Genomic DNA, 13126 nt, shown 5'->3' with positions numbered 1-13126 from the left:
TCACACAATGGTGCTACCATGTTTGATTTATATAGCGCTTCATTTGATTTATAAGCGCATTCACAACAAAACAGTTCAAAACCATTTATGAGATATTTTTTTTTTTAAGTTATTAGTCTTAAAACTCTGGATGGAAAAAAAGTGCCATCAAAGAGTTTTAGGAAGATCATTTGCACATTTTATCTGTTCTGAGAGAAAGCAGAACGTTCCTGATGGTCACGAAGGTTTTTCTCGGCCAATGTCGGGATTCAAATCCAGACCCCCATGATGTGTATCACGGCAGTGTTATGGAAGTTGTTGTTCAGTAACATAGCCTTGATATTCAGTCACATATAGCATTGATATGTTTTGTCATGTCTATAGAAGAAATAAAACGAGAAAAAATTCACTTAAAAAAAGTTAAAAGAAATCGATGATGATGAATAATTTATTTAATATGTTTCTATATCCTGGTCTCATGTAATTTTATAATATCATACATTTCATTTCTTTATTAATATTATTTATAGATTGTTATTTACAACTTGTAGTACATATACAATGTATAAACATAACATATATATTACTCTGGTAAAACTTAATTAAAATAATCTTTTTGAGAGGCATTTAGAAACTGGACAGAGCAATAAACTATAACACATACTTATGATAAAACAGCTACTTATTTATTTAGACGACGTTATCAAGTTAAATAGAGAGAGAGAGAGAGAAATGGGGTTTAACGTCCACTCGACACAACTAGGTCATTTCGGGACTAACATATGGTTTAATTTTATTTCAATAATTCGCTTGCGCGTAGAGGTCTTTAGCAGTGGGAGGAAACCGGAGCGCCCGGAGGAAACCCACGAGGTTGAGAAGGCGCCCCTATCTCCATGCCACATACGCTCACACCAGGGCTCGAAACCACAGCCGCAAGCCAGAGGTGACCGGCCAGCCAGAGGTCGAAGCGCGGCACTCTAGACCACTAGGCCATCCCAACCCCCCTCAAGTTAAATAAATCAGAGCAGTTTCCCCATAAGTGTGTGTTCTCGTTTATTAATTAAAATACTTCATCTATTGGCATTCTTTTAAACCTGACATTCACAATAAACTATGATAAAACAGCTACTTAATTATTTGGACGACGTTATCAAGTTAAATAAATCAGAGCAGTTTCCCCATAAGTGTGTGTTCTCGTTTATTAATTAAAATACTTCATCTATTGGCATTCTTTTAAACCTGACATTCACAATAAACTATGATAAAACAGCTACTTAATTATTTGGACGACGTTATCAAGTTAAATAAATCAGAGCAGTTTCCCCATAAGCATGTGTTCTTGTTTATGAATTAAAATACTTCATCTATTGGCATTCTTTTAAACCTGACATTCACAATAAACTATGATAAAAACAGCTACTTATTTATTTGGGCGGTGTTATCCAACTAAATAAATCAGTAGCTGTTTTTTCCGTAAGTGTGACCACATGATCATTAGTGCGCTCTCAATGTGCACAAGGATGAAGTGCTTTATATATTTGTTAATAGTTTACTAATAAAAATACTTCATCTATTAGCATTCTCTTAAACCTGGTATTCACAATAAACTATGACATACACTTTTGATCATTAGTGCGCTCTTAATGTGCACAAGGATGAAGTGCTTCATATGTGTAATAGTTTATAAATTAAAATACTTCATCTATTAGCATTCTCTTAAACCTGATAAACACAATCTGAATTAAAAATAAGTTTGAATTATGAATTATATAGTAACTGGATAGAGCAATAAAATATGACACACACTTATGATAAAAGAGAGAGAGAAATGGGGTTTAATGTCCACTTGACACAAACTAGGTCATTTCGGGACTAACACATGGTTCAATTTTATTTCAATAATTCGCTTGCACGTAGGCGCCTATAGCAGTGGGAGGAAACCGGAGGACCTGTAGAAAACCTACGAGGTTAGACAGGTGAACATATGATAAAACTGCTACTTATGTGCACAAGGATGAAGCACTCCATCCATAGGGTTTATTAATTAGCATTCTTTTATACCTGATATTCTCAACCTGAATTGATAAGTTTGATATGAATTATTTTTAATTTAAAAATTTTGCCATTATACAGTAGATTCATGATCTCAATTAATTATAGGCTTGATACACATTGATATGAACATAGCAATCATTTACATCCAAATAATTTACCCAAAATACAGTCAACACCAATCAAAATTCAGAAATAGTTTATTCTTAATAAAAATAAAGTGATGCCAGAGTGGTTGGACGTTAAATATTTATATATGTACTTTTCATTCGAAGCCAGCTATATCAGAGCCCAATATTCCTGCCCTTCCCCCTTTTTGATCAATGCTAAGGTTTAATTTCTGCTCATTAAGTTCCATATCCATGACATACTCTGGCAATTTTACAAAAGTTTCTTGGGAAGTCCTCGCTCCACCCCTCACTTCCTGAAAAATCGTGACAGCCCACCATGAACGCATGAATCAACCCCATTAAAATTCAGAAAAAGTTACTAGTTTTAAAAAAGATGTACATTACATAATGCTGATATCACAGTAATCGTGGGTTTAATTAATATGATTTATATACAATAAATAATAGCAACAAAACAATTTACACACATCTACGAGCTTTCAACAAATCGTCGGAATTCTTCCAAGCCAATATGACCTTCCACATTATTGGTACATTCAGACACCAGCTGAAACAATGAAAAAAATTAATAATAAACTGTGACAGGGGTTGAGACAGGTGTTTGATAGCTGATTAGTCTTATCATTGCCCTTTAGAACATAAGGCCTTTCATTAAGTCTAAAGTTTGTTACAAAATGAAATGAAATGGGGTTTAAAGTTCTACTGTTCTGTTCCGAACTTGGCTTATGAAAACAGTGTGCTATGAGGGAAATTTTGCCTGGATTGCGGCACTACGGCCTACTCTTATATCGAATTCCAACTGCCAAGGGATCTTTTACATGCATTCCTTGGTTTTTCATACCATCCGAATGACTAGACAACTGTCCTTGTCAGGCCGTCAGTCCTGCACCATGGTCTAAAAACTTGACTGAGAAGTATTAGTCTAGTTGAACAGACCTGACTTTTAATCCGTATTCTATCTCAAACCTATGCTAGACTAGCCACTCATTTACAACTGGCTCATCTTGCTCTTTTCCTGGGAAACACTAATTATCATCGATGTTACCCTTGTTGGAAGCCGACGTCAAGCCCCAAAAAACAAACGATCACAAAAATTGATTGCAACTTCGAATGATTAAATTATTGTCTGGATGAAAACTATAAATACTTACAGAAATGATGACGTCATCATCAGTAGGTAGTTGCAGACGACGACATAACTCTCGCATATTATTGGCATCAATATAACCTGTTCTATCGGTATCGTATCGTAAAAACATCTCATCAATCCGTGTTTTGTCTGTTATGGCGATCTTCTTTAACTGAGCTCTTACTTGTCTTACTAAATTCTCTAAATCACCAGGTCTGTCAAAATAAAATACAAAACAATGAAATGAAATGGGGTTTAACGTCCTACCGTTCTGCTCCGAATGAAGATGGACATATGTCATACAGTGTGCTATGAGACAAATTTTGCCCATAGGGTCTACAGCTTACTCTTATATCGAATTCCAACTGCCAAGGGATCATTTACATGCAATGTGTACACGGAACCTTGGTTTTTCATCCCATCTGAATGACTAAACAACTGTCCATGTCAGACCCCCAAGAATCTGTTCGGCATCTGAGGGATTATGAAGTCCTTACATTTTACAGAAAATTGAATCTCTAAAGGGAACATCATTCAAAAAAGGGTTCACTTTGCAACATTCGTCATCCTCTGAAAGTGTTGGGTAAATTTTCAAACTGTTTGAATCCAAACCAAGAGAATATCTATATTTTCTTTCTTAATTAAATGTTAAATAATCAATTTGAATACATTTTAGTGTCGTTTATTCTGTGGGAAAGTAGATACTATCTGTTTTGTAATTATAAAGAGAGAGAAATGGGGTTTAATGTCCACTTGACATAAACTAGATCATTTCGGGACTAATGCATGGTTCAATTTTATTTCAATAATTCAGCAGTGGGAGGAAACAGGAGGACCCGTAAAAAAACCCATGAGGTTGGACATGCGACCCTACTCCTGGTCACGTACAACATGGGATTCAAAACCACGCCAGTTGACTCAATGACAGACCTTATTATGCAGGGCACATGTGCTAACCATTCGGCCATCCAACCCCTCTTGTAATTATACACAAAACATTAATTCATAAGACTCACTTGGTTAATCATTTATCATAGCCCTGGAGAAATAAAATTTAAACATCATTTTCTCAAATTAATTTTAAAAGGCAAGACTACTTACGATCTTTTCACTGTTAATGGACCGCCTTTTGTTGATGTTTTATCAACCGTGATCATGGTTTCACCTAACTTCTGCCTTAATGATTCAATTGTCTGTTCTGGGAACTGTTCTTTATGTTCTTCCATGTATTTAAGAACGTACTGATCAGCAGATGTGATAATGAAGCGATGTTTGAAAACCTCAACAACAGCACCAATATAGAAATCCTGGGGTCCGTAAAAGGACGGTTTATCTGGTTGAGAGCCCGGTTTAGCCACTCGTGTACGTTCAAGGAATTTTCCTCCGATTATTCCTGAGTTTCTGACTGGTGGTTCATATATGGTCATCATGTCGTCTGCTAATCTGTAGGCCAAGATGAACCTTCGACCTCTATCTTCTGGTTTCATAGAATCCTGGAAAAAACATTTGTTTTTGAAATTAAGTAAAATTTGTTTTGGATATTTAGCAAAAATTTATTCTTGATATTTAGTAAAATTTGTTTTGGTTATCATGCTAAAATTTGAGATTTTGAGTAGAAGTTTTGTTTTGTATTTTCAGGAAAATTTGTTTTGGATTTTTAGTAGTTTTTCTTTTAGATTTTTAGTAAAAATTTCGTTTGGATTTTTAGTAAAATTTCTTTTGGATTTTTAGTAAAATTTCGTTTGGATTTTTAGTAAAATTTCTTTTGGATTTTTAGTAAAATTTCTTATGATTTTTAGTAAAAATTTGTTTAATAATTATTTTCTATTTAATTGTTATTTCACATCTTTAAATAATCTTTCCAGCTTCAAAATTGTAAAGGAATAACTCACCATAGCTGCTTCAAATCTAAGAACTTTATGATCGTTTTCCAGCATTTTGATAAAGTCTTTTTTAGGTGGCTGAGGAACCAGAGATAAGCAGGACTGTAGAGAATCTTCCATGGAACCGAAATTATTATAAGGTGGAATTTCCTGGGAAAAAAAAAGAAATAGAATCATTATATCCAGGTTTCATTTGACCAATGTATTTAGACTTTTAAAACAGTGGAATTTTCTTTAAAAAGGTTAACAAAACCAGGTAGGCTACACACAGATTTCACAGGTAAAAACAAAAAATTAGAAAATCTGCAATAAATAATTTTTTTGATAAAAATTATTCAATATTGATTTTATTTAAAATGACATGAATGAATTTTACCAGTCCATGCCTGACTGCTAAATTATCTGCCCCTCAACGTCCATACCCAAAAATATATTAAGATGGATTTTAAAAAGTCTGTACATGCGGCCTTATTTTTTTCATGTATGCTTATTATATTGTTCTAAGAACGATTGGCAGCGCCATAGACTTTTTTTTAAAGAGTAGGTCTACTGCCCCTATACAACAATACACAAGCTGTGAGTTCACAAAGCATTCTCAGGCTTAAGTTAAGAATTTACTCAATATTGTTCACCTTACTTTAATCAAATATAGCCCTTTATAAAACTTTTGTTGTTTAAATGTATCAAATTCATCTACAAGAAACTATATGTTTCTGGATCAAAAATATTTCTCATAAACAGTGATTGAAATTTGAGTACATTCTGATCTAAAGTCTGAAAATGCTTTGCGAACTTGGGCCTAGGTCACAATTCTATGAAATAAATTACTGATTATTACTGAGCAACATTTCAACTAGGCTTCTGTAGTTTTTATCAAGCAGTGGTGAAATCTAAAACACGATGGGAAAATATAGATTTCATCATTGCTTGATAATGACTAGAGAAGCCTAGACGTAACATTGCTCAGTAATAAGCAATAATTGTATTACATAGATTAGAATTGTGTATTCCAGTTCAATTACTAAATGCCATTGAAATGAAATGGAGTTAACGTCCTACCGTTCTGCTCCGAATTGGGCTAATGAAGACGGGCATACCCCAGTGTGCCATACAGTGTGCATCACTGACAAGGGGGAATCACGCCGGAAAATCTGGATGAACTTTCTCGGACAATGCAGGGATCAAACACCCGACCTCCAGGCTAGCGAGCCAGCGTCTAACCCACTTGGCCACAGTGACCCCCAAATGCCATTGAAACAATTTCCTTGAAACAACAAGAGGATGGTTACAAAGCCAATTAAAAAATACTTACCATTTTGGGCAATTCCTTTGCCATACCCTCGACGTCCACAGCAGGGAAATCTGTTATACCGAAATTATGATAATAAAATGACTTGGTGAAGTTATCGCAATCATACACCAAAAATCTTCGACCGTAAATGATGACAGTTTTACCAATCATAAAATCTCGTGGTGTGAAATATTCCTTGATCTCGTGGTCGGTGACTTCCATGGTGATGAGTGGAAAGCTTGGTTTGATATCGGAACGGTTTTTAGGTACCTTGTGTCTACCAATCAAAACAGGGAACGGATCCCGACCATCGTTTGGTTTGTGAACCTCACGGATTTCTAGAGTGTCATCTACTAAATAATACTGAAAAACACGATGAAAAAACAGATTGTAGATTGAATATATGTTTGTTTTTTTAAAATGACACAAAGGCCCAATTTATTTTAATAGAAATATAAAAATGCACAAAATTTGCTGTTTTGGGAGTCTGCTTCTTTTTTTCTTAAAACTAGTATCATGATCTATACAATCTGATTAAAATACAGATCTATATTTCGTTTCGTTTTTTATACTTTCGATGGCCTACACTACATGAAGATCTGACAAGTTATAGCGATAGGTCATGTCAGGGGTTAAAAGACCGACTTATGACCCTATGATGTCAGACATTTGATTAACCAATCAGCATTGATGTTACTAGTGGATTACCCACAGTTCCGTGCAAAACACGGCTAAAGCTTGCCGTAGAATACCGTTTCATTGGCTTATCCCTGACACTATTCAGAACACGAGTTAAATAACAACTCTTCCAGATCCAAGTGTAGTAGAGACAAGTAAAACGAAATTTTGTACTATAAGAAAAACGAAACGAAATAGGATATGTGTTTTAACCAGATCGATGGTCTATACCATCATCAAAGTTAAATATCTCAGACTATCTAAAGGTACTTTGAAATTTAAACTAATGCATAGTTGTGGTTTGATTTATTGACCCATGTATCTCATACAGAATAGCAGGACGTAAAACCCCCATTTTATTCAGCAGGAGCCGTTAACAAATGAAATGAAAAATGGGGTTTAGCGTCCTACTGTTCTGCTCCTACTGGGCTAATGAAGATGGGCATACACCATACAGTATGCTAGGAGCAGAAATTTGCCCGGACAGCGGCACTATGCCCTACTCTTATATTGAATTCCAGCTGCCAAGGGATCTTTTACGTGCACGCCAATGTATACATGGATCCTCGGTTTGACTAGACAGCTGTCCTTGTCAGGCCCTCTGTTCTGCACCACTGACAAGGGGAAACCACGCCCCGGAAAATCCTGATGAACTTTCTCGGTCAATGCAGGGATTGAGCATGCGTCCCCCAGGCTAGCTAGCCAGTGTCTTACCCACTTAGCCGCTTAACCAATAGCAACAAATATAGATAAATACTTACATGTAAAATAAACGGTCTCAGTTCACCAAACATACTATCCTGGTCGTCCCATAAACAAAACAATCTCAATACTTTACGATCTAACTCGAGGAATTGTCGAGTCTTGTCGAAGGAAGATGGTGTGCTGAATGTTTTTAATGCTGAGGCATTTTTTCGCTGTACGATGTAAGGATCGGTTGGAACAGATTCCAAGGGGTTGACAATTATACCTTCACTCTCCAAGAAATTCTACAATAAACAGAAAAATATGTTTAAACCCTTAACCTGTCATTGTCGACTATAATCTACACAACGTTATACAGCTAAGTGGTCACGGTCGACCACAGTAAGAACATTTTTTATAAGCCGCATTTGAGTATTTAGTTTTGTATTTAATTGATATGGCCACACATGCGTGTCAGACAGGAACTTAGTGCATTAAGAAAAACATGTCTTTGTTCAACATTTTTGGACAAAAAACGTAATTTAACGATGTCAGGAAGGTTAAAGACTCTCAAAGTGGTTGAAATGCTTATGAATGATTCCGACTCGGATTATATCGATGACACCGATTCTGAAGACGATATTTCTGATGAAAATGATTCAGAATGATTTGCAAATTATAGATCAACTTATCCCCTTCAATTTTTTTTATTGGTGTCAAGAGTCTATCACTTATAATTATCCAGCAATAGTCTTTTGAAATAGGCATACAAAATATTTCACTTTAATCTTTATTTAGCCTGACCACTTGACATCAAAATGACGTCAACCGGTTAAGCGTTAATTTAGAAATGAAATAGGGTTTAATGTCCTGCTCCGACTGGGATAATGAAGACAGGCATACGCCACACAGTGTTCTATGAGGAAAATTTTGGCCGGGCAGTGACACTATGGCCTACTCTTATATCGAATTCCAACTGCTAAGTTTGAAAAAAAAAATTAATATAAGGAAGGGGCAGTAACTCTGCAAAAAATCAATAGGATTTCTCAGTATAGATATCAGTACTAATCTGTGTGAACTTGCAAAACAATACAATCCCAGCAAGTTTGAAAAAAAAATCCAATAAACTCTTACAGGGGCAGTAACTCTGCTAAAAATCAATAGGATTTATCAGTATTGATGTTTGTACTAACCTGTGTGAACTGATCACAGCTAACAATTTTGAATATTTTCCCGTAGAATGTGAGGTTCATACCGATATTGATGTCTCTCCAATGATATGTACCACCCTCATCGTCTTTAGGCAGCTTCTGACGTTTGATTAGTTTGCCTGAAAATGAAATAAGTTATGATGACTGCAGGGTACTTGAATAATTTCATTATGATATGTTTGGAGAGAGAGAGAGAGGGGGGTGTTAATATGGACTCCACACAAACCAGGTCATTTCGGGTCTACCATATGGTTCAATTTTATTTCAATAATTCGCTTGCGCGTAGGGGTCTTTAGCAGTGAGAGGAAACCGGAGGACCCAGAGAAAACCCAAGAGGTTGGACAAACAATCATTCTACTCCTTGTCATGTACAACCGAGGAATCGAAACCACATCAGTTAACTAAATGACAGACCTTATGATATAGTGTGCACGTGCTAACCATTTGGCATCCAACCCCCCTTATAAGCTTGCAAAACACTGTAAATTTCTAGGTAAAACTTTTCAACTCCTTTTATTTTTTATGTAAATAATATTGTATTTTATTGTTGGAGATATTATATTCTCACAAAAATATTTATAGGGTAGTTATTTCCAATAAAAGCTTGGCAAATTTGGTATAAATGAAAAGTATAGACGCCCAATTTTACTAGAAAATTACCGGATTCCCTGAAAAACACCCATGAGCCAAGCACTGGGCAAAAATGTCAGGGTATCACAAACTGGCAACCTGACTGTTGTCTGCCATCTTGACTTAGGAGTGGTTGATATTTTTTGAGCAAATGGTTAGGTGGTTTTGGGAATATTGAGGGGTTTAAATGTACAACAGACTCTATGCAATTAAATGGCGGAAAAAGGAGTTGACAGAAGATAGTCCAAGAATTTACATCATTTTCAATATGTATGGCAAATGGACAGTAACGACAAATACATTCTGAAAATGGGCCCTCCCTCAATCAAGTTACATGACTTCTAACAATAAGAGTTTTTACATCTTGGGGTATTTCCTCGCAAATACAATGTTTTGAGAAGGATTTGAAGCAAATTTTTGATAGATCAATTAGTTTGAATATGATATTAGTCCAAATATATCATCAAATCACCAAGTTTTTACGTGGGAAGGTATCTTTAAGATTTTGATTTAGATTTCTACCTTGTGGCATTCCACTGTTCTCAACATGAGGTTCGAAGACAGCTATAGTATCATCTTCTAGATAATAATATAATTCAACAGGACGTACACGGTACGTTTCATCCGGTGATTCTATGATGGTCTGAGTAAAATAACCATTAAACCTTAAAACCTGAAAAAAAATTACACAAATAAATAATAACGCTTGATCGTCCTCTTGTAAATCCACTTGAATTTAAGCTTGGGGATTATCTACCATTTTCATCTTATTTTCTTAAAATTAGATTATGTAAGATTTAGATAAAGAGCTGGCCATTCTTGCTATAATAGTTCAAAAATAAATAATGCAAAATGAATATATATTGAAAATTTCACTCAAATTACTTTATCACTGTTTGTAGTTTTGACAAGATGTGTGCATAGATTGATTATTCTCGTAACCATGACCTCGAGGGCCTTGCTTTTCATTTTTTAAATTAAATCATTAAATGTTGGAACCATTCTAATCTACTTAAAATCAGATCAATCTGATGGCATCGGGAGTTGATCTTGTTTTGTTAATAAATGTCTAATAAATTATATAACATTTAAGACCTAAAGAAAGATCTGCAATAGGCAAATTTAGCTCTTACATAATTCCTGTTTAATCAAATGCTTTAAAAGCAATCAATTCTAGTACACTTTGCAATAGACAATAAAATAGCATACATAAAATGTATGTGGATACATAATTTGAAAGAAATTTTACAATGTTCTACAGGAACTAAATATAATTACAATTCTTAGGTGTAAGAGCCATGATTTAAAGTAAAAATCGTGATTTGAAGTAAAAATCGTGATTTGAAATAAAATCGTGATTTGAAATAAAATCATGATTTAAAGTAAAAATCGTGATTTGAAGAAAAAAATCATGATTTAAAGTAAAAATATTGATTTGAAGTAAAAATTGCGATGTGAAGTCTAAAATTACAAACAATACTGCATTTTATAATGTGATGGAGACTGTTTTTGTAGCAGTAGTTTAAGTTTAGTTACCTTTTTGTCTAACTTTACATGAGATGGTATAAAATCAGTAGGCGGTGCTTGTTTTGCTTGTCCGTATGTTAAAGTTGGATGAAAGTTGGCAAGTTCGTCTAATTCGGCTTCATTTAGCTGATTTCTGGTAATAGGTACACCTCCGATACCAACTTCAGGTCTTAATGGTAGGGCATAGCCATTACTATATTTCAAAGATTGACTTCTATGATATCTCATATTCTGTAAAAACAAGACAATTGAATATATTAGAGAGAGAGAAATGAGTTTTAACGTTCACTCAACACAAACTAGGTCATTTCGATTGTGCATAGGGGTCTTTAGCAGTGGGAGGAAACTGGAGGACCCGGAGAAAACCTACGAGGTTGGACAGACATCCCTACTCCTTGTCACGTACAACCGGGGAATCGAAACCATGCCATCTGAATCAATGACAGACCTGATACAGAGCGCATGTGCTAACCATTTGGCCATCCAAACCTCCTTGAATATATTAGTATTCTGAACAAGTTCATGTTGATACTGAACCAGCATTCAAATGTGAATACATAGAAGACTACTGACTGGTGAGGTGACACTTTCTAGTTATGTATATTTATCCACATGATATGCTCAAATACAGTCACATCATTTTATTTTCAGCAGATGTTTACAGACTGTAGAAAGTTTTACACGTCAAAATAATCCTCATAATCCACTTAATCAACTAAACTTATAAAATACCGGATGCTAAACCCCATGTTATTTCAGAATTAACATTGGTACATATTCATTTCAGTAATTGGCTTAAGAAATGAAATGGGGTTTAACGTCCTACTGTTCTGCTCCATCTTGGCTAATGAACATCATGGGCATATGCCATACAGTGTGCTATGCAGGAAATTTTTCCCGAACACTGGTGCTAAGCCCTACATATCGAATTCCAAATGCGTGCACGGGACCTTAATTGTTTTTCATCCCATCCAAATGACTAGACAGCTGTACTTGTCAGACCTTTCATCCTGCACCACTGACAAGTGGAAACCATGTCAGAAAATCCTGATGAACTTTCTCTGCCAACACCGGTAGCGAGCCCGCGACCTCCAGGCTAGCGAGCAAGCATCTTATTCACTTAGCCACTGTGACTTGGGAGAAGGGTTCTTCAACTTGGAGTAAACCCCCTGACTATGACTGAGGTTGGAGTTGATTAACAATCTTTAATAGAAGGCTTGATCTAGCTTTAACTTTACTAAGATTTTAGAGATGAACTAAACTATTGCAAAACTCACAGTCATTGCTTCGGGAACTTATTTTAGGTTTGTTTAAAATGAATAGAGAAATAAAGATATTGTCAACAAAGGGGCTAGTGCCTAGTTCATTGGTCAAAATATCAAAACATGAAAATATTTTCTAGCCATCCACAGTCACATGAGTAGGCTACTACTGTGCAAGGCTGATTTATTTCTTCACCCCTGTCCAGTCCTGTTGCCATTTAATTTAAATCTAGACGAGTTGGCACTAAGCCCTATTGACATTGTAATGAATCTACATATATTTGTTTAGATTTTTAATCATTATCATTATATTATATTATATCAATATGGGACCCAACATTTTGAAGAAAAGAGGCCATTTGTTTCTGTCCCATCCCATGGTACTCATGTGGCTACTAAATTAGTAAAATAGGCCAAATATACTCCGAGTGTCCAGTCTGACTCTGTGGTGAGTAAATAAAATAAGAAATTTTTAGACCACATATTAATACTTACCGTCGGATCTTTGAAGCTGTTTCCTGGTAAAAAAGGTAGACCTTCCATTTTGTGTGTATGAAGTACAAACGATAAAACTGAAACTAAATCATTCACCAAAATTCAGGACAGATGATGTGTTTATGCTGCAAAATGTATCGTTGTTAGCATACGTTGCTATGGAAGCTTAATCTA

The 13126-nt window shown here is 35.3% G+C and overlaps 1 protein-coding gene across 1 annotated transcript; it reads right to left on the bottom strand.

Annotated features, from left to right (window-relative positions):
- Positions 1-409: 409 nt before the first annotated feature.
- LOC126821836 (EF-hand domain-containing protein 1) lies at positions 410-13124 on the bottom strand. Its single transcript, XM_050550349.2, has 10 exons — positions 12953-13124; positions 11205-11426; positions 10191-10341; positions 9021-9157; positions 7905-8132; positions 6487-6828; positions 5184-5324; positions 4393-4784; positions 3314-3506; positions 410-2709 (listed from the first exon to the last, which is right to left on the bottom strand). The coding sequence occupies exons 1-10, from the start codon at positions 12998-13000 to the stop codon at positions 2632-2634; spliced, it is 1932 nt and encodes a 643-aa protein (XP_050406306.1). The 5' UTR covers positions 13001-13124; the 3' UTR covers positions 410-2631.
- Between the last annotated feature and the right edge of the window lie 2 nt (positions 13125-13126).

Source organism: Patella vulgata, chromosome 1 (assembly GCF_932274485.2).
Source record: "Patella vulgata chromosome 1, xgPatVulg1.2, whole genome shotgun sequence".
In the NCBI taxonomy this organism is placed as follows: Eukaryota; Metazoa; Mollusca; class Gastropoda; family Patellidae; genus Patella; species Patella vulgata.
The sequence above is the reverse complement of the archived record's forward strand: the minus strand, read 5'-3'. Positions and strand labels throughout refer to the sequence as shown.

What these genes read in the sequence shown, in the direction of transcription:
- LOC126821836 (XM_050550349.2), bottom strand. Translation starts at nt 13,000, where the DNA reads ATGGAAGGTCTACCTTTTTTACCAGGAAACAGCTTCAAAGATCCGACG. An exon ending in ATGTAAAGTTAGACAAAAAG is followed by an intron (nt 10,342 to 11,204) that starts GTAACTAAACTT and finishes ATTTTTTTTCAG; the next exon opens with GTTTTAAGGTTTAATGGTTA. An exon ending in TGAGACCGTTTATTTTACAT is followed by an intron (nt 6,829 to 7,904) that starts GTAAGTATTTAT and finishes CGTGTTTTTCAG; the next exon opens with TATTATTTAGTAGATGACAC.